The sequence below is a fragment of the Pseudochaenichthys georgianus genome, chromosome 24 (genome assembly GCF_902827115.2).
Source record: "Pseudochaenichthys georgianus chromosome 24, fPseGeo1.2, whole genome shotgun sequence".
Lineage (NCBI taxonomy): Eukaryota > Metazoa > Chordata > Actinopteri > Perciformes > Channichthyidae > Pseudochaenichthys > Pseudochaenichthys georgianus.
This window is the reverse complement of record NC_047526.1, coordinates 19,675,942-19,697,585: the sequence shown is the minus strand read 5'-3', so window position 1 is coordinate 19,697,585 and position 21,644 is coordinate 19,675,942. Positions and strand designations below refer to the sequence as shown.

General features: G+C 40.8%; 1 protein-coding gene across 2 annotated transcripts in view; it reads right to left on the bottom strand.

Moving 5' to 3' along the window:
- nbas (NBAS subunit of NRZ tethering complex) overlaps positions 1-21,644 on the bottom strand; it is a 223,581-nt gene that overhangs the window by 102,463 nt on the left and 99,474 nt on the right. For both annotated transcript variants that reach the window (XM_034076461.2, XM_034076462.2), the window contains exons 35-41: positions 18,872-19,029; positions 17,957-18,043; positions 13,557-13,742; positions 12,379-12,492; positions 10,948-11,071; positions 6,044-6,120; positions 4,189-4,326 (exon numbers count right to left, since the gene is read on the bottom strand). In XM_034076461.2, the coding sequence (XP_033932352.1) occupies positions 4,189-4,326; positions 6,044-6,120; positions 10,948-11,071; positions 12,379-12,492; positions 13,557-13,742; positions 17,957-18,043; positions 18,872-19,029 (884 nt within the window). The remainder of the gene's footprint in view (positions 1-4,188; positions 4,327-6,043; positions 6,121-10,947; positions 11,072-12,378; positions 12,493-13,556; positions 13,743-17,956; positions 18,044-18,871; positions 19,030-21,644) is intronic.

Sequence of the window (21,644 nt, the reverse complement as noted above, 5' to 3'; positions counted from 1 at the left end):
TGGGGGCCAGTAAAAACCATTTATGTTTGTCTTACTTGTCTAATCTACTGAATATACCACACTCACATACTTTAAAACTAATGAAGGCCAAAGAACTACAAATAAACCAAAGAACAAAAGAGGAATTTTCCCTCAAGAAAGTTCTAGGTTTCTTTCTGTGGGGTACGGCTGCCCATTGCTATTAAATAATTACAGTAGACTAGAGGGTATATACAGATGGCATACTTCCTCATACTGTATATTGCCCTCTTTTAATTCTCTATAATATAAAATATGATTAAAAAAAAGCCAAATAAAGTAATTAACTGGACATTTCACAGAAACAGCTATCAATGTGTGGTTTAAACTCCATTGTCTTTGCTCATGAAGAAACTTATATTGGGAGATTGACTTCCCAACCTTTCAATTGGAACCATCATTAGCAAGGTGCTTTGCTTTACAAAAGACTTCTCTTCTCTTCTCTTTATTTGTCAATACATCTGATTTATTCATTGCTGTAGGGATGCTAAGAGAACTTCAGCTAATTTGACAAAAATGCTTTAAAATGCATTGCTTATACTAGCTTTAATATTGAACTATGATACACCACACTATTCAAAAAGGTATCCAAATAATAGATTTATTCTTTTGTTAATTAAATTGGTTAAAAAACGATCCGGTTTTTGTAACCAATGTGAATATGTGGCTGTTCAAGGTGTGTATGCTACTGTATGCTGTGTAACCTGCTGTGTAACAATGAGGATGTCGATACAGTATGATTAACACACTGATAAATCCTTCCTCAAAGGTATTTGTTACTGTATGATTGAGTCAGAGCAGCATTCATTTTAAAATGGGTGATGATACTGTTTTTATCGGATGTAACACAATGTATGCAAAGCTGTTTTTATTGTTAAAGTCTTGCGACTATGAAACATGGTCTGGAAGTGAAGCTAACTTAATTTATTTCATTCATTCCTCCACCTTAAGCTTCAAGCTTTTTCTTTGCAGGCAGCGTAAGCTCCAAAAAACTTTGAATCTACATAACGGTGAGAAAACAGGCTGTTGATTGAGGCTTTAAAGACACATCACACAGCTCGAGGAAACCCTCAGAGAGTTGTGCTCCTATTTGGAACCAAAGGACTTCTGTCTCGAGTGTTTGGTGTCTTATTGCTCGGGTATGAAATGATGTGATCGTGAAAAGAGAATTGAAAAAAGCGTGAGAGTTATTGAGACAGTGTTACTGCTCTTCAAGTGGAGAGTGGGAAACACTTGGAGACAGCTTGACACACCACAACACACACACACACACACACACACACAAACACACACACACACACACAAATACACCACCAGCTGTCACAGGAAAACAGATCCAATGCTACATCACATGGAGACATGTAAGCCTGCAGTCACACACAAAAATACAATGCACTCAATGCTACATGCACATACATATTGGAAAACTATAAAAACATGTTTTTCAACCTCCCCCCTCAACAACCTCATTTGCAATGCAAAGCAGGCACGTGCAAGAGATTTTGATACAGGCACGCTGTCATACATATCTGAAATTAAATATCACACGCTGTACAATGTGTGCCCTTAAAAGATAAGAGAGAGCAAGAAAGCTAAAGAAAGGACGAGATAAATGTATAAAGTATGCACGTTCAAGATAGTATTGTGGATGGAGACGCCCGAGATTTGACAGGAGTGAGACAAGTCTATGGGGGGGGGGGATCTGAACAGTGTCAAGGGAGGAAAGATAGCAGAAAGAGCAACATATTGTGGACAGAAAAAAAGAAGCAGCACGGAGACGCACACAAACAGAACTGCCATGCCAACAAAGCAATTCATTAAACTCACAGAGAACAATAAGGGAAGGGAAACAGAGAGAGGAAAGATCCAGAAGAAGATGGTGAAAGAGTGTTGAAGGACACAAGGTGAGATGGGTTGAAAGGTTTTCATCCCTCTGACTTCTATCAGTGTTTGAGTAAAAGTTGCCAGTACCTCTTCAATAAGAGCTGAGTGAAGGAAAGAACTGGAACACACCAGTAACAAGCACATAACTAAAAAACAAGAAATTAGCTCAAAATGAAGGTTAAGTGTACGGCAGAGAAGAAAAGGCTATATCCAGTTTATTTTTAAGTTAATGGACTAGGACTTCACTTTAGACAGAAGGTGGAAGAGTGTTTACTGCCATTAGGTGGCAGGAAGGATGTGTGTGTGTTTCAGTGTGTGAGGAAGAGCATGTCGTGTTGACTATGACTTGTTGGTGTGTAAGTGTGTGTGTTTTTGTACAAAGTCCTGACCTTGAATTCCAACCGAGACACACTTATCCACTTCTTCTGGTGGCCTTTCTCCCTCTTCCGCTCTTTCATATTTCAGCGGTTTACCTCACCTACTTCCACCTCGGCTAAAACTCATGAGAGCCACACTCCACTCAAGGAAAAGGTCAGAACCATTTCTTCTCTTATTCTCTACCTTATCCCCCCGCCACTCTCCTCTTCCTCCCCTGCCCACTTGGACAGAATTTCTCTCGTCTTGTTTTCTTCTTTATTCTCACTTTGTAGGAAGAAAAGAAAACATGGCTTTCGCCTTGCGTCGTTTCGGAAAATAACAAGTGACATAAGTGTGCCACGATGCCCGCTAAATACATTTCATTTGCGATTTCCATCAGTGTCTGAGAACCAACGTCGTCCATTATGCAAAATGTCTTGCTTCTACAGTATAATTAAGACATCAGGGGGAATACAATCAATTTAACACACATATATTAACACAAGCAGAAGCGTACATAACAGGGCAGGTTTTGGATTTAATCAGTCGTTAACTATGCTCATGAGTAAAAGGATAATTATAGTTATTTTCTACCTGGGCACTATTATCCCAGTTTGTTCCATCATTGTGTTCCTTTATTTTGCCACTTACATCACAGTAAAGCCTGCTGTATTCATGCTTTGCCACAGGCAAGGCTCTCCATCGATGAAGCCCAATGGTGGTGTTTTGGCAACATGTGCCTGTAAGGACTCAGATTTCTGATACATTTTCATTAAGGAGTTGTACAAGTGTGACAGTCATTAACAACAATTATCCAAATTAAAATAACTGTATTTTAAATTCTAGTGGAAGTCTTGGGTTTGAGTATTTCACTGCATTTAGCTTCAATACCAAGCTGAGCACAAATTATTAATTATACTGTATGTATGCGAGTATATGCTAATGTGAAGAAATGTAGACACAGATTCATTTAGTAACCTTATGCTGCCTAAAATAGAGAATAGATGTATAGGGACTACGTACAATTTATTAGACATCTTATCTAGAATAGTGTGCTTTATCTCAGATTTAAAGTTGGTAAGTAAGGGCTCGGGTTAAGTGTTACACCGACAACTCTCCCCTTTATACTTCCATAAAGCTGGTAGCGATCCCTTGTTCCATAATCACCTTAAAAAGCTGAAAATAGTTTTGTTTCCACTTTAAAGCATTCATCTAATAGAGATACACCCCACTGCAGTCAGCATGTCGTTGTGTCCCTGTAAGACACTTCACCCCAAATTGCTCCTGTGGGGATTGTCCACAGTATTGAGTATGTTAGTCGCTTTGCATAAAAGCGTCTAACAAGTCACATGTAATGTAAATACACATCATTCTACTGATTCTCTCCATAGTTCAGCCAACTGTTACTTCTGTGATCCTCCACAGGCCCCCACCTGCCCACTTTCTTTTTAATAGTGTCTCGAGCAACCCGGTAACACACTGTAACCATGGGTGACACAGCGCTCTGCTGTGAAATGCTCTAAAAGAGAAGAGCAAAAACCTGCACAGAGCCTCTCTGGTTTCAAAACACTTCGCCAAGAACCGTCTGCTCAGAACAGATCAATCTTTTGCATCCTCCGCTGAACCCACTGCTGCTAACTCTGGGATTTGTTTTTATTTATGTGGCAAATGCCTGCTGTTTGATGTCAGTATGTAATTATGTCTTCTATTTGTGTTGTTTCGGTCAGGTTTCATTTATCTGTGATTCCGGGAAGTCGCATTTGATCTTTGACGATGCAGAACGTTCACGTCCTCCATGTCATTTTCATTGTGGCAATTACAAAAAAGGGTGGAGGAGCATGGAAACTCAGACACCCCCCACCTCAGCATACTGCCCAATACCTCCATTCACACAACCACCCACTCACATAATGGGTATTTGATGCTTACCTGATAGAGAGCGTGGTTCTTGTCCTTGAAGCACGGTATGAGGCGGGAGTAGATCTGCAGGGAGTAGTAGTAGGCAGCCAGCTGGAGTGATAAGGCGGAGTGACACTGTTTCTCAAAACACCTGTTGGCATCCAGCACCTGGGGAGATGCATGGAAAGATAGGAATAAGCAAGTATGCTGTTTGTGAGAAGGGAAAAAAAGGGGAATATGGAAATAAAATCCTTGATTCCAGTATGTAATCAACTGGAATTAGATAAATCTGTCACAGTTCAGTTGATTATTTACAAAATAAGGAGTTTAAGGGTAGATTGTTTAAAGTGGGGTTGTGTGAGCTACTTATCCATAGTCGGCTTCCTAAAAAGATCCACCTAAACTAATGAATATCAGTTTAACTATATGTTATATTGAGAAAATGTTCATTCTTTACTTTAGTGTCAGAGAGCATTTTTCAACGGAGAACTGAAGCCGTTATATATGTTGTCTTCGAGACCACCAGACTCCATTAAGAAAAGCAGAAGTTTGAAGTTGCAGAACATGGGAGTTGCTGGTCTACCACTTCCTCGATTGGTTAAACGTGTGTGTTATTACTTAAGAGCTAGTGCTTGTGGCAATGATGAGTGATGAGCATTTTCTTTTTATGCAGTATACTTGAACTTATATTGATTTTCTAGATTGCAAAAACACGTTTTGTGGCTGGCCCTTACCACAGCAGAACATTACTTAGCCTCCGTACTTACACTGAACAAAAATATAAACGCAACACTTTTGTTTTTGCTCCCATTTTTCATGAGATGAACTCAAAGATCCAAAACATTTTCTATATACACAAAATAACCATTTCTCTCAAATATTGTTCACAAATCTGAAAAAATCTGTGATAGTGAGCACTTCTCCTTTGCCGAGATAATCCATCCCACCTCACAGGTGTGGCATATCAAGATGCTGATTAGACAGCATGATTATTGCACAGGTGTGCCTTAGGCTGGCCACAATAAAAGGCCACTCTGAAACGTGCATTTTTGCTTAAAGCAAAAACAAAAGTGTTGCGTTTATATTTTTTTCAGTGTATGTATGCTTCTCCAAGCTGTGAGCATGCCGACAACCATCTTGTGTAGGTATTGTAATACAATGACCTTGAGAAAGCACCTCACACAAACCAACTTCAAAAGAAACCTGAAACTACTTCAATCAAAACAACAAGCCGATATTTAGTAGACCAAAGCCTGTGTTTATTGGGTCAAACAGTGCAGAAATTGCACTCTTGCAGTAACGTCTATTCCAGGTGGAGTTAACAAGCTCTAAATATCGATGCAATATCCACTTAGACGGTTTAGTGTTTCACTTGCGGCAAGTGTTAAGACTCATAAGGGATCCCACAACCTCCACTTGAACACAATCTACTGCAGTCAATTCTCTGTCTTGCATTTCATTTTCTTATCTATTGAAATACAAAGCACGCTCCTCTGACAGCTGAGACAAGGTAGACGGAGGCAACATATTGCAATGTGGGAATGTTAATAAAAAGTGTGAATGTTTATTGACTTGAGGGAGAAGTGAAACTATGTGAGATACGACGTGTGTTCTATGACAAACATCCAGTGTTGTTACCATGTCAGGCTTTTAATGTATTATATGTAATTTAGCGACATTACTCTGTTGCCTTTAATGTGCAACTTTGATATGGCACACTGATGATGCAAACTGTCGAACACAATAGCTCATTTAGAAAGGTACGAAAGGATGTGGATTCATTTAATCATTTGCCAGAATCTCACTAAAATACAATCACATTTTCACTACCAGAGTCTGTTTGTTTTGGCGTCCAAAAAAAAAAAAGCTCCGTGTTTCCACCTACCTGAGGCAAGGCTAGTAAGTAGGACAGAGCCAGCATCATGTCCCGGGGAAATGCATCATTGGCCAGCTGCAGCAAAACTGAAAAAAAGGATGGAGAGAAAATACTTTAACTAAAGCACTGAGGATTAGCAACCAACCCTACCCTTCCCGAGTTTCATCCCACGTTTGTTGAATGCAGACGACAGTGCTGTCAGAACACACCTCTCTGTGGGCCGGACAAAAGAGAGGGAAGATAAAAATAGAGGGAGATAGGAAAGAAAAAATATGAAGACTAAGTCAAGAAACAACATTAAAAATCCCCCCTGAGTTCTGGTACATGCCCATATTGTCGCTGGGCTATTGTGTGTGTTAGCGTTTGTTTGCATACGCTGTGTACAGATGTCGTGTCCTCCTGTATGGTTTATTGCACAGGGAGTATTCATTATTCAGAGCAAGTACACACCGACTTCTAATAAGTGCTCTTCAGATGAGTCCAAACTTCATTTAAGTGCACTTTAAAGTTGATTCCCCCTGAATCCCAGATTAGCCTATGCATATTGACTGCAAAGACAGGCAGAGGAGTTTGATCATAAGGATAACAAATGCACGCCTCGTTGGCAGGAAGTCTATTAACATTCAGTCAGGAATTTGGAGTGGACAGTCCATTCAGATGTGGACATGTAAATAAGTGGCTGAATCTCATTTGAAGGGTGGAATATTAATAAGGAACAACTGATACGATTACTTATAGCAAAAATGTTATCACAAAGAAGTGTAATATTTGAAATAATATATGTAATATTGAACCTAAGGTCAGACTTCAGCTGAATTGATAGATCAAATAAGTAAAAGTATGAAGTGATTTACAGTGTTTTATTACATCCAACAACTTGCTCTTGATTATTATTATTTTTTTAAACAATGTTTCTTGTAATATCTAAAAAAGTAAAAGCTTCTTATTTTAAATTGTAAATAATTAAAGCCCGGAAGGGCCGGGTTGGAAATTGGTTATCAAAAGAACTGCAGCTTGTTTTGTTTTAAGTGAGCAGAGTGCTATATGTCTATCTACTTGCAGTAATCCTGCCATACTATGTAAAACTATCAATTTCAAATATAAATAAATCCCAACATTTCTTCGCTTAACTTGTTTCCAGTAGTTTGTTTGAACCACTGAACTGTCTGGCTGAGCAAGGGATGTCGACTGTGAAGAGAATCATGATTAAAGGTCCTACTTTCCTCGTTTACCTTAATGCATGTTACTGTTTTGTAGAAACAGAATAGAATACAAAATATGTGCCGGTAGAAGCGAATACTACTTTGTGTTGCTAATGGAAATGATAATATGCTCAGCCAAGCATTTGACCTCACAAAGAGAACAAAAACTGTTTTAAACAATTATCCAAACATTACCACCATCTGCATCAGCCCCATATGGAAATACGTTTAATGATCTGCAGCTGTAAATTGCTCTTCCATTTACTTTTCCCATTGCATTCTGGGTAATCAATATGGATCAACCGACTCATAACAAGCTAGGACCATCAATAATTGTTTCAGTCTTCATACTTACTGATTTGTGGACACATGGCTTTGAAGATTCTTTGTTTTTTTTGTGTGCAATACACTCACTATTATTTGTTATGGTTTATGAACACAGCCTATGTTTTTGGTGTGCCTAAGGCTGATGGGATTTGTAGTCTAGGCGGAGCTTTGGGCAGCGGGATGGACTTTCGTTTGCCTCCAAACCACATAAGGCTAACACAAGGATGCACACCCACATACAGACACTCACACACACCATCACGATTAAAAGTAGATGAACACCAAACACTGTAAACACAGAGACTCCTTCAGTTAATCACTCGCTAACTCACTGTGAGGAAACAGTGGGAGAGAGGTGCAGAGAGAATCACTTTGTAGTCTCAGACCCAAAGAGAACAAAAGCCTGTGTTGGTGATAAGAGCCTGAGACAAAATGGAAGAGACAGAGTGGAGGAAAGTAGAGCATGGACACAGAGAGAGGCGGGGAGGGGACAGTGGGAGAGACATAAAGTGTAGGACAAAATGCACACCAATACTTGCATGTGAGGGTCAATACCTGACACGTATATCTGGAGGTTTGGTGTGTGTACTTGTGAGCAGAGGCGGAATAATGCGCCAGATTATAAAGACATAACAGCTCTCTTAAAGCGGAGTGCTCACCCTCCTCCTTTTACCCGTTCTTCTCTCTCTCCTTCCCCCCCCGCAGGTTTCAATGAGCTACACCTAAGAATGAGCTGATTACACGCCTCTCTAAAGCTACTGATACCATCGGGACAGGAATCACCAGAGGGGTAAACACACACACGCGCGCACACAGAATAGATAACCCTGACTTACACATACAGTATTTCTGTTTGTGAGGGAGAGAGGAGAACGGAGAGAGTGATAAAGAGACACCGTGTTAGAGTGTGGGTGTGTGTCCAAACATAGACATACTTCTGCTCCTGTGTCAGCTAAATCGGGCACATTGTTAGCGGGACGGCCATACATTGACTTATTACTATATCACCTGTGCAGGCAGTATGAAAAACAGCTGATTACGGCCTGGTCAACATGCGGCCAATGGCAGCCTTCCATGCTGTGTTTATTTGTGTGTGTGTGTGTGTGTGTGTGTGTGTCTTCCTTGGCTCCTTACTCAGCTCAATCCTATTGAGTCACTTTCCACTTGTGTCATCATTAATTACCTCCGCCTTATCTGGGCCAGGTGAGAAATCAATACATTTATTGAGGCCATCTCCTAGTCTGTTTTTTTAAGGAAAGTCGGCGCGGCGGGCTGATACGCGAGTCATTAATCGAAAGGTTGTTATCGGACGTCTGCTCCGCCTTTTTTCCAAACACATTGCGCTCAGCTCCGAAGGGAAGGTGACTTTTTAAGAAGAGAGTTGTTAGTTTGAAAGACAACAGCATAGAGAGTAGTGATTGTATGTACACCTACGCATTAGAACTGGTCAAACAGTCAGAGTGTGTTGTTGAGGGTCAACATATTAGTATTCAAACACACACCACACACACATACACTCGCTCTTTATTTTTGTATTTTTGTAGTGGCATTGATTTTGGCGGGCAGATGCTATCCATCACGCAGCGTGGCCTTGACGTTTTGACTTGATGCTATCTCTCCGGTATCGCCCAGGTGACGCGTCATTATTTACTGTTGCCGCGGGATGCGTGGGCACACATTAATTAATCAATGTGAGGCTATTCTTCCCATGTTGTCCCCTAGTCCACCACATACTAGACGGATGATGAGAGGGCAGGGTGAAGGATGAAGGGAGGGAAGCAAAAATAACAAACACTGTGTTTGCCTTGTTTTTTGAGTTTGAGAACTAAAACCAAGAAAAAAAGCATTTTAGCAAGAGCCCACCAGCAAGCGGGCTTTTGAGATATTGCCAAATCAATGTAGCAAGAAGTCACAAAATATTCCAAAGACATTGACAAAGCCTGTACTGAGATGAATATTAAAGCCCCGTTTTGTTTTTTTACACATCTTTCCGTACAGTTTGTGGCCACAACATTGGCATTCACATGGAACTAAGAACCCCCAACTGGTTTTGTCCAATTGCCACATTTAAAACAGTTAATATAAACAAGAACAGCCTTACAATGTGCAAGTACGTATATACTATGAAATTCAATAGAAAGTGCGAAAAATTAAAAAGAAGATAAATATGTTGCCGCAGATGGCTGCAATATGCACACAATATGGTCGGTCTGTTTTGCAGTAAAGTTTAGTTTTATTTCTATCACAGCAGAGGCTCAGTGGAAACAACATGTAAAACCCTTCTCCAATATTATCCAAAAACAATCTCACTAGAGTCTGTAACAGGTTTTTTTTAAGAGCAGCCATGTGGGAAATCAACCCGTGGAACAGGTGGTTAAAATACAGCTGGTATTTGTATTTCTCTTGGAGAAAAAAAAGGCAACTATATTTTTCCTTTCGGTAGCGTGTGGGAGAGAAACTCCCTCTGTGGGGAACTTTGGGATTTTAAAGGTCACATGTCATGGCCATTTACACTGATCATAATTCCATTGTTGTGGTCTACTAGAATAGATTTATACTATGCAATTTTCTAAACTCACATTGGTTTCGCATACAGCATCTCTGTAAAGTATGTGTATTCACTCTCTTCACTAAACGGCTCGTTGCAGCTCTTGAACCCCCTCCCTGTGAGCCCAGTGTGCTCCGATTGGTCGGGACCAGTCGGGACGTTGTGAATCGCGCTGAGCTCCGTGGAGGTGTGATTTCCTTGTTTAGTGATACACAGCGAAACACAGCCAAACTCACCCTGAGCACACACAAAGTCACAGCCGAAGTCAAATCAATAAGTGTGGCTTGATATTGAGTAAGCAAAAGGTTGATAAACTGTCTGTTATCAGCCTGCAGCCAGGGGGGAGAGATCAGCAGAGCTGCATGCACTGAGTGTGTGAGGAAGTCCGTGGATTGGTCAATTTGGACCAATCAGCGGGGGCTTAACGTAACGGCTCCGCGGACGTCACGTAACGGCTCCACGGATTGGTCCATTTCGTTCCAGGGACGACATGACATCATGATGTCCCCGGAAGAATCAAATGGACAGTGACGTATCTCCAACGAGGCGTTGGAAGATGTATTTTCTGTTTTCTGTTTTAGAGTTTTACTCCCTACATGGTGTACTTTGAGGGTTTTGACTCTGCACACCGTTTACATGCATAAAAACCTTCATAACACACAAGGGGACGGGCAATAACCGGAAAAGCATGACATGTCACCTTTAACCTTTGCAGACCATTTACATGCACCAAAACCTATATAACATAATACAGTAAAGTATACAGTATAAATATAAATAAATACAGTATCATCCCCAGTGGTAATTCAGTGTCATATGTGCTTATGCATGCTTACCCTCCGTGGCAGGAAACAGGGTTTTCCCCTCAGTTTTGGCCTCAGCCAGTTTGCCAGTCCTCAGCAAAACCTCTGCAAAGTTTTCTTGAGGCACGTCTTTGAAGGACGAATACACATCTTGACTCTGAGAGAAAGAAAGGAAAAGAGAGATGGATAAATAAATACCTAACTCATGGTTTTACTGAAGGGAATCCCATCACGAGATGGAGCAGATCAGAAAGTGACACAGCGATGTGGTTAAGAGCGTCTTAATTCCCAGGTATCAGACAGATGGAGTCAACACATGAGCTAAGTAAAGCCTTTTGAAGACTGAGCATTTAGATAATTCATTTATAAGATTCTCTGACGGGGGAACAATGAAGTTTGCTCCCTCGTCAGCCTCAGATCTTCAACACAAATGGTTCCCGTCTATCTTCTCCGCTCTCGCTCTATCTGTCTTTCTGTCTGCTTGGATTTGTCTCTCTTTCTCTCTCAATCAGCCTCTTGTCCCTCCCCACCTCCGTCCGGAACTGTTAAGGTACAAAAACAATCCCATTGATCAGCCGGCTCATAGGCTGATGGACGTGGGGAGCCGTTATTGGTAGATGGATGATGGAAGATGGATGAACGCTGGAGATGGAGCAGAGGAAGGGATTTGGAGAGGCCTATTAAAATGTCATGAGGAGAGATGTATCGGCCTGCTCTGTTTCCCCTCGCGTCCACTCTTTTAGCTATCCACATGATTTGTTTCTCCGGGTAAAAAGCCCAGTCACAGCCCAGGGCGACCATTTTCCAGGCATAAAGGTCAAACGACTCCTTTTCTTACTTTTCTCTTTTTCTACTTCAATAACTCCTTCTGTTGACATCCTTTACTACTTCGGATCTTTATGTTATTCATCTCTCCCCCTCCGGCTAATACATACAGAACTTCTACCGTTAGTGTTAGAAGTTGCTGTTATCGTACCATCATATATAGGGAGTGGAAAAAGGAAAGAAAGAAAAGAAAAAAGGAGAAAAAAAGGGAAAAAAAGGAAAAAGAAAGAAAGAAAAAAGAACGAAAGAAAGAGACAAAAAAGGGGGAAAAGAAGAAAAGGGGGGAAAAACTAAGGAGGAATAATTAAAGCAAAAAGACAGAGGGGAAAAAAAGAAAGAAAGAAATAAAAAGAGAGAAAAGAAAGAAAGAATGCCTGTTTTCCTGTAAAATACTTCTACATTTCTTTTGGCATTGAATCTTGGTCTGAAATCAATATTCATTTAGTCTTAACACTGTTTTTGAAATGTATAAGTCGCAGGAGAATAAGAGTTTAATGAAACGCCTGAAGTCAGAAACTATCTCAGGCGTGTTTGCTATAATATAAGAAGGCAGCCTAAGGTGAGAAAGGAGAAATAAGGACAACAGGGACGCGAGAGGAAGAAAACAATAATGAGCCGTGATGCTCTTCAGCCACTCACCAGGTCTACACAGGGATCATTAATGAGTTCCTGATAAAAGGGGCTGCAGCCTTGTCTCTGCAGGTTGGAGTTCTCGCACCCCCCATCCTCACTGGAGGTTCCTGCGCCGTGACCCTGAGGAGCCATCAAAACATCATTAAATGTTCACAACATGCCCACAGCACTGTCATTTCTCACTGTCCCACAGCTCACATCCTCTCCGTTTTCCCTCTGCTTTTTTTCTTCGAAACCTACGACTACGAGGCGGCCTTCACAAATCGACCGGAGACTCCATCAATCTCCGGCAGGGCGACCGCCGGGCTAGTCCAGCCGCCGGCGAACAGCCAGATATTGAAATATTCAACAGGCGGGCTAATTAATTATGCAAGATATGAGCTCTTGATTGGTTGTTTTTTGAGGCCGACGAAAACTGTGAGATATGGGGCAGGGGCAGACAGCTACTGTAAATTACACACAGTCGCACACACACACGCACTATGCAGCTAGGGAACAAGTGGAGTAAAATGGAGGCATAAAGCGAATATATGGGTAGTCATCGCTCTGTTCTTGCAGGCTGCTTGATCACGTCTTTACAGCAGGGGTTCTCAACATTTTGCAACTAAACTACTTGATAACATTTTTGAGGAACACTTTGTCACATACTTGAAATTCAATACGCAACATGTTTCAAAAAAATAAAGGAAAACATATCTCCTCACCTTAATGCGTAAAAGCTTTAGATAGCACAGGGCTGTTTTCAGCATCACTTTATAAATATTAAAAAAGGGATCCATTTTGTGCAACGTAGGATGGGTAAAGCGGTCTCTTCCTGATTACACACTGTGATTGGCATGAGGATTATCAAATTATCTTGAAATAATACATTTTAATTTATCTATTAAATTAATGGGAATTCTTGGGCACATTCATCTTTGTAAATAATCAAAAAATAATAATAATAATTCATCTAACCACTTGGCATATGCAGCATATCAATTGCAGTTTTAAATCCAACAGTTCAGAAATACTGTTTTTAAGCACGCTACCGTTTAGGCATCCAAGATCACACAAAAGTCAATACAACACATAACAAAAACACCACATCAACACCCACATGATGTTAGTTCATTCATTAGAGACTTTATTGCCTAGCTTACCACATTTTACCACTTAAGTCAATAAAAACAAAGTGTTCTTACGTGCACGAGGAGGTTGAGCGAGTCCTTCCACCAGCGGTGGTCGCTGACTGCGGTCAGCACGGCCTTGGTGGTCAGTCCTGTGGTCGTCAGCACCCTCATGGTCTTAGCTGTGGTCCTGTGCAGGAGGTCCCCTGCCGTCCCCACGGAGGAGCCCCCCAAGGAGGAGACCCCAGAGGAGGAGCAGGCCTGGGGCCGAAAACACAACAGCCAGGTTATTCTAGTGTGCAACTCGAGTGTGACTGCAGCAGCAGGGTCTCTCCTCATCCTGTATTAGCAGAGATGGCAAAAGTACACACATCCTTTACTCAAGTAGAAGTACAGACATCTTCAACAGGTCCCTGCTGCAGTATGTAGTCCCCACATGTTTGAAACACTCCACCATCGTTCCTGTCCTCAAAAAGACAAAAATCACCAGCCTCAACGACTACCGCCCAGTAGCACTCACGTCCATCATAATGAAGTGCTTTGAGCGGTTAGTCAAAACCTTCATCACCTCCTCCCTCCCTGACTCTCTGGACCCCCTGCAGTTTGCCTACAGAGCAAACAGGTCCACAGACGACGCCATAGCCCTCACCATCCACACTGCCCTCTCACACCTGGACCAGAGGAACACATGTGTGAGAATGCTGTTCATTGATTACAGTTCAGCATTCAACACCATTGTGCCCTCCAAGCTGGTCATCAAGCTCAGAGACCTCGGGCTCAACAGCGCCCTCTGTGACTGGATCCTGAACTTCCTGACGGGCAGACCCCAGGCAGTGCGGGTGGGAAACATCACATCCTCCTCCCTGATCCTCAACACCGGAGCCCCTCAAGGCTGCGTGCTCATCCCTCTCCTCTACTCTACTCCCTGTTCACTCACGACTGCGTGGCCACACACCAACACCATCGTGAAGTTTGCTGACAGACACGAACGTCATCGGCCAGATCACCAACGCGACGAGACGGCGTACAGAGAGGAGGTCGAAAACCTGACATCTTGGTGCCAAGATAACAACCTCCATCTCAACGTCAGCAAAACAAAGGAGCTGATTATGGATTACAGGAAGCAGCAGAGAGAGGGACACGCCCCCATCGCCATCAATGGGACTACGGTGGAGAGTCAGCAGCTTCAGGTTCCACATTACTAAGCCTGACATGGACTCTTCACACTATACCACCATCACCAAAAAGCTCGACAGCGGCTCTTCTTCCTCCGCAGGCTGAGGAGGTTCAATATGGACTCCAGGATACTCTGCAACTTCTACAGGTGCACAATAGAGAGTATCCTGACTGGCTGCATCGTGGCCTGGTACGGCAGCTGCACCGCCCTCAATCGTAAGGTTTTACAGAGGGTGGTGAAAACTGCACAGAACATCACCAGGACGGAGCTGCCATTCATGGAGGACCTTTACTCCAGCGCCTCAGGAAGAAATCCCTCCGGATTATAAAAGACCCCCATCACCCCAGCCTAGGGATGCATATCGTTGACTTTTTTATGATACCGATACCACTGTACGATACCGATACTCACCCGATACATATCGTGATACTTTGAAAATGTATCATCCCACAATTACTCCCATGAAGCGCTTTACGATATAGTTGACATGTCAAATGAATATTAAATTCAATTGTGGGACTTCTTGGACCTTTTAGTACTGAACAAACAATGAAAAATACATAAAAAATTGGAAGAAAACCGATTATGGAATATCTTTTATAACACCCGGCATCAGGTGTGCCGCGTGAATAGCACATATTGTCAATGCAAACAGACCGTTATAGCACCGTTATAATTAATGTTAAACCTGAGATTCGACTAGAGAACAAATAAATAATAGAATAAAGGTCATGAGATCTTGGCATTGCACAAACACACAAATCTCATCTTTAAAATCAACATTTGCCTTCACTGGTGAGAGAAAACAAATCCCATCACAGTTCATTTGTGGGACTTTTACCTTTCTAGTATTGAACAAACAATGACAAATACATAAAATATGAAGAAAAACGATTATGCAATCTAATTTATAACACCCGCCATCACGGGCCACGGACTCACTTTATATAAAAAAAAAAAAAAAAAAAAAAAAAAGATTTGAATTGTTATTATTTTTTTTAAAGTATCGGAATCGGATCTGATTTCGGTACGGTACCGTAGCCACCAGTAACCGGTATTTCGGTAATACCGGATACCGGTATGCATCCCTACCCCAGCCACAAACTGTTCTGTCTGCTGCCGTCTGGCAGGCATTACCGCAGCATCCGGACTAAAACCACCAGACTCAGGGACAGTTTCATCCCACAAGCAATAAGACTGTTAAACACCTAAATTGTTGAAGCAACATCTGTTAAACACCTGAACAGTTGAAACAACATCCCTAATATTCATCTGGCTGCTACTTAAAAATTATTATTATTATTATTATTTCAATAACTTGCATATAGACTCTTATTGCACTATTTCACTTTTTTAAAACTATTTTTCTTTTTGTATTACTATATACTATTTACTTGCACTATATTTTTTCTGTGTATCTGTGTTTTGTGTTGCTCTGTTGGAGAAGCCTGTGACACAAGATTTTCATCGGCATAACTACACTGTAGCTATGTTCGTATGACTAAATAAAGAACCCTGAACTTTGAGATACTCGTGTTTAAAAAGACTCTGGTAAAAGTAGAAGTAATGACGTATGAAGTAATTAAGTAAAAATAAAGAAGTATGGGCTTCGAAATGTGCCCATAACTACCAACTGTTTTATAGAACTGACCTCCCTTTTTATTAATAGAACAATAATGTCATTGTTAGCTAATGAATGTGTCGATGCTGAACAACGGCAACATGACAACGTTTTCATTGGTCACTCTTCTTTAGAGAAGACCAGGAAATGTTGGACACACAGATCGTGTTAAAATCAATAGGCAAGCAATGACTCTAAATAATAATGATCACGCCACCAAACACAGATTAAAACTAAAGTAACAAACCTGTTATGAAAATGTAAGAAGTAAAAGTACAGGTATTTGTGTTCAAAATGTAAGAAGTAAAAGTAAAAAGTCGTCAGAAAAATAAGTAGTAGAGTAAAGTACTGATACCATAAAAATGTACTTAAGTACAGTAACAAAGTATTATTTTGTACTCCACTAGTTCCCACCTCTGTGTGTTAGTACAGAATCCTCAGGATACTTTTTCCCCCCTTGAAAAAACAGCTCAAAGGAGTTCTATGATCGCTACATCTGTATTGTTCTATTACACCAAAGGATACATTTGAAGCTGAGGACTCTTGAGTATCAGTGTGGTATTAGATATGGTTGTGCTCTGTTTTTTATTAGATACAGCTACAGCCTGCAGTCAGTTAGCTTAGCTTAGCATACAGACTGGTGGTTGGACGAAACAGTTAATATGACCATGTCCAAAGGTAACAGAATTCACCTACAAGCACCTCTAAAACTCACTATAACCAAAGTGTAAAAATGTCCAATATACTATTTTATATAGCTTGTGTGCTGGACTATTTAAAACCTCCTGGAATCTCTGCAGGTTTCCTGGCCCCCAGCCTAGAAATAGTCTGGAACAAAAGCCTCCATAAAACGTCAATTTGCTGTTTTAACACTTAGATTGTGGTATAGACTAAATAAACGGAAAACACTGGTTCAATTAGTAAGTTAAGAGCTGCTGTTACAGCAGGTGAATTATGTTATCTCTGCACCGAGTCAATCGTCTGCTGGCAAGAGTGGTATCAATGTTCTTATCTAACAAAGTTTTCATCAACCTTTAAATCAACACAAATTAACCAATGAATGGTGCATTGTACTCTAAATTGCATTCTTGGGGTATTTTTGAAAGTGCGCCGCCAGTTTTCACGGTATGCTGGTTATTGCTCAAAAGGATTTTAAAACCAAATTTAGAGGGCCAGTGGGCCATGGCCGAATCGTTTAGTGCCTTTCATCAATACTTTATTTGACAGGGGATTGAGAGTCAGGGAATAAATGGAATCCAGGCACACATATATCTAAGATGTTTGTAAAAAAAAAAAAACATCCCCTACGGATCCACATCTAGGGCGTAAATACACAAAAGTGAGGTGTAGGGACATCAATACAACGATAAAATGACAGACAGTTTCAAATGAGCACCCATCAAGGCACAAAATGGGGATGCTATGCAAGTCATGAAACATTAACACCCACTCAAGGCATCATAAAGCTGGCGGTGCTGAAGGGGAGGCATAAATAAACCACGCGGGCAAGGCAACCTTAACACTAGATTTATACCTCATCAAATATGGAGCAATAGGATAATACACAAACTGGAGAAAAGCACAGAGACACACCCGCACAGGAATAGTAGAAGAGGCATCTACAACTCAGACAAAGAGCTATTAGGTTAACAAACAGGGAAAATAATACACACACACCTTCACAGAGTCTGTCTCGTCAGCCTCTCCTTGTCCACCCTCAGTAACAACAGGCTCCAGTTGATAGTTAACTGCCTGGTACAAAGCCTAGAGGACAGAAATTGGGAGGAAAAAGGAAAACAAAAGAGGAGACTTGTTATATTATTATTAGACAACCTGTTATTTTAGCAGAGCAATCACATAGGATGATGGATCAATTGGATTGTGGGTATTACTGCAATGAATGAAAGGCAGAAAGCACAATGGGGAAACTTTCAACCCAGAATTTAACTTCTTGCGACAATGAACTGTTCAGTATTTGTTGTATTTTATAAGTCATTGTTTGATATGCAATAGATTCATTCAAATTACGATTTCAATAATTAGCCATTAGTGTTACTAATTATGGTTCCACTGTTGACTGGGTCAATTTGCATGTTATGGATATTTGTTTTTTTTAGATGCTCACTTTTAAGGATGTACATATTGTGAAATGCAAAGTCGATACCAATGTTTAAATTGACAATTTAAACGATGGCGACATTTTTGTTGTTTTTCCTTTTCTATTGTTATTTACTCCCCTTTTGTGCCAGGGAAACAAAGAAATCTAAAAAAATGTAAAGCCAAGACGCCCTTCCTTACACTATCTCTTCAAATAGGCACAGATTTAAATACACACATTTATAAAATAACCTTTAAAATAACCTTCAACGTGAGGAATATTTTTAAATACCAAATTAATTAAAATAATTTTGCAGCCGATACAAAACAAACATTTAAATTAAATAAATGTGAGCCATCACAAAATTGGTGCGATACACCAGGAAAACCTCCTCCACTGCCATCAGCTCCTCAAAAAATACATGTACTATAAGAATTCACGCTGTTTTATAAAAAGCCATATTGGCCATGCCATAATGAAAGGGAGAGAGTGACCTGTGTTTGCAGGTCACTGGAGGCAGCCAGCAGGCTGTGAATGTTGTCTGGAGGGCAGTGGGTGAGGGAGAAGGCTAAAAGCTCCTGCCGGGCCTCTAGATCTCCATAGCCCTCACACTGACCCAGCAGACTGCACACGTCCCACGCTGGACTGTAACCTGAGGGAGAGACAGGTGGAGGGAGGGTGTGGTAAGGGTAAGAGAGGAGAGGAGCAAGAAGATGATCAAAGTGCAGGAGATAACAGCAACAAAATGAATCGATAAAAATGCCGTGCAGCAGGAGCAGACGAAGCACAGTCTAAGTTCAAATCATCAAATATAAACACATTTATTTACACACACAAATATGACCCAGTATGGCTAAGCAGGAGTCCTTTTCATATTCTATTAGAGTCCTTCCATCCCCCCCTGAATCCTATCAGATAGACGACTGACCTTAAAGACAGGCTAGGTCAGTGGTTCTCAAAAAAAAAAAATATTATTATTGATTCTAAAATAATATGATACAGTACAGTACTATTACTGTACGTCTGGGTCTCTGTGTTTCATTAAAGCTCGGCTCTGTGTGTGTGTGTGAAACAAGCCATTTTGTGTGCATGCGCGAGCGAGAGAGAGCGCACCGGTACCAGAGATCGTTGTTGTTAGCTTGTGGTGCTAGTGAGCTACGCTAAGGGAGTTTTTTCAACAACAAAGTGGAGGAGAATCCTTTCCTGTCAGACTGAGAGACTCAGTGAGCTAAAGGACTCTCTCAGTGTTATCTCAGTGGGTCTCAAACGTTTTGGTCACCATTAATGTAAACAATTATTTCCGAGGCACACATTTATATGATCATTATAGTTATAAAAAAATAAGAGAATAAATGAAAAACAGCTATGAAATACTATATGACATTAAAAAAAGAATAAAGTTTAAAAGGGGAGTGATTTGTAAAATATCCATAAAGAAAAAGTAAATCTGTTTACAGTTCTGTTTCAAATGGGTGTTGAGAGATGTATCCATAGATCTCTTCATGTTCGCTCTCAAAGTGCACCAGATTGATGCTTTTAACTTCAATATTTCAAAATCTTCCCGGGGGAGCTTGCCCCCGGACCCCCCTATGTGAGGTCCACACACCACCTATACAAATAGCACTTTACCCCTGCTTACACCTATATGTCGTGAGCTGATATCGAGCCTTCATTGTAACAGTCGCGGGTACGTTGTGTATTTGCGTGGGGAGTGTTGCAGTAGAAAATTCCACTGTAGCGCCCGGTACATTAATGGGAAACCCTAAACAAAATAAATCTCTGGCGCCGCCACTGAGCCTGACTATTTGTGTTGGGGGGGCCCGACTTTTTTTTTCTCCAAAGGGGGAGCCTGACAGAAAAAGTTTGAGAACCACTGGGCTAGGTTAACACATTCTAAACACAAAAGCAGCGGGTATAATGTTGTGCTTTTGATACAAAAGAATGTATCCTTTGTAGCCCTAATTCACATTTAGGTTTAAACCATGTTTCCTCTTGAAAAAAATTCCTGCCTGGTGCATTGTTCTACATTTGTTGCAGATTCATCACAGTCAAAAAGCCAGCCTGACTTCATTCTTACAAACAGATCCAATTATTTCCACTGCGTCGCAGACAGAGAACACCGGCGCTTATCTGATTACACCTTCCCTTCTCAGACACCACACTATGTCCCCTTCCTCAGCACTGTGGGAAGACTCAGTGAAATTATATCCGCTTTAATTTGTACGTGGCGGAACACGATACCGGGTCAGACAAAATATCATTATCGCAGTGACCGCTTGACAGTGAGAGTGACCCTACGGAGAAGCAGGCGGTTTGGATTGGAATATTGTTGTGATGTCGTCGAGTTAATTATTGTTGTTGTGCATACATAGACACAAAGTTACTCAACCTACATTGTTGGCCAGCCATACTGTAAACGGATGGAAGCATGTTGTTGTGAAGTGTTTGATACAGCAAACCATTATTGGCACCAAATATTAAAAACATAAAAGAGCTCAAACACATGTTATGTTTTTTGCATTCTCTGTAAGCCATGACCTTTTATTGTATAAAACATTTGGCAAACAATGTTTATGAAAACGCCTTCAAAACCATCTTCAGATACCTAAACCTCTCCTTAGAACGAAATAAATGCCAAACACTCATTATTTGTAATTAATATGTCAACCCTTGCAGAGTGTACTTGCACACACAAATAATTGTTATAATTGACATTTTGGTTGCATTTACTTCACTTTTACTTTGTGAAGTTGTTTAGTTGTTTGGATAATGAATGTGGGGGTATACTCGAAATAAACAATGTATTTCCAAAAGGTCTTTGATTCAATTATAATTCAGATGGGGACAGAGTTCCACATTTTTGGACAGTGTTTCCTGGAAAGCATGAACAGTGGTGCAGTTGTTTGTACAAACAAGAAGAAAGGTTTAAAAGAAGTAGCTTTCCATCGCTGCGTTAAGTGGGTGTGACAGGCAGATTGTTGGTTTTGGAATTTCTTAGAAAAACTGTCAGATGCACAATCCCAAATTCAGTGAGAATGGTTTGCAGTAAAGATGTTTCAGATGATGTTTGACCATCTGACAAGCACTCTGTTTGAAGAGAACTGTCACATTGAAAGGTTGACGGCTCATGCTGTTTGCCCCGTTTGATTCTATGGTCTGTCTCGAAGTATCATCACTTTTCAAGATGTCATCTTTGACATTGTGAGTAAAATGGTATCAGAGCAAACAGTGTCAGCCTAAAATGTTTGAACAGGGATGATGCATTAT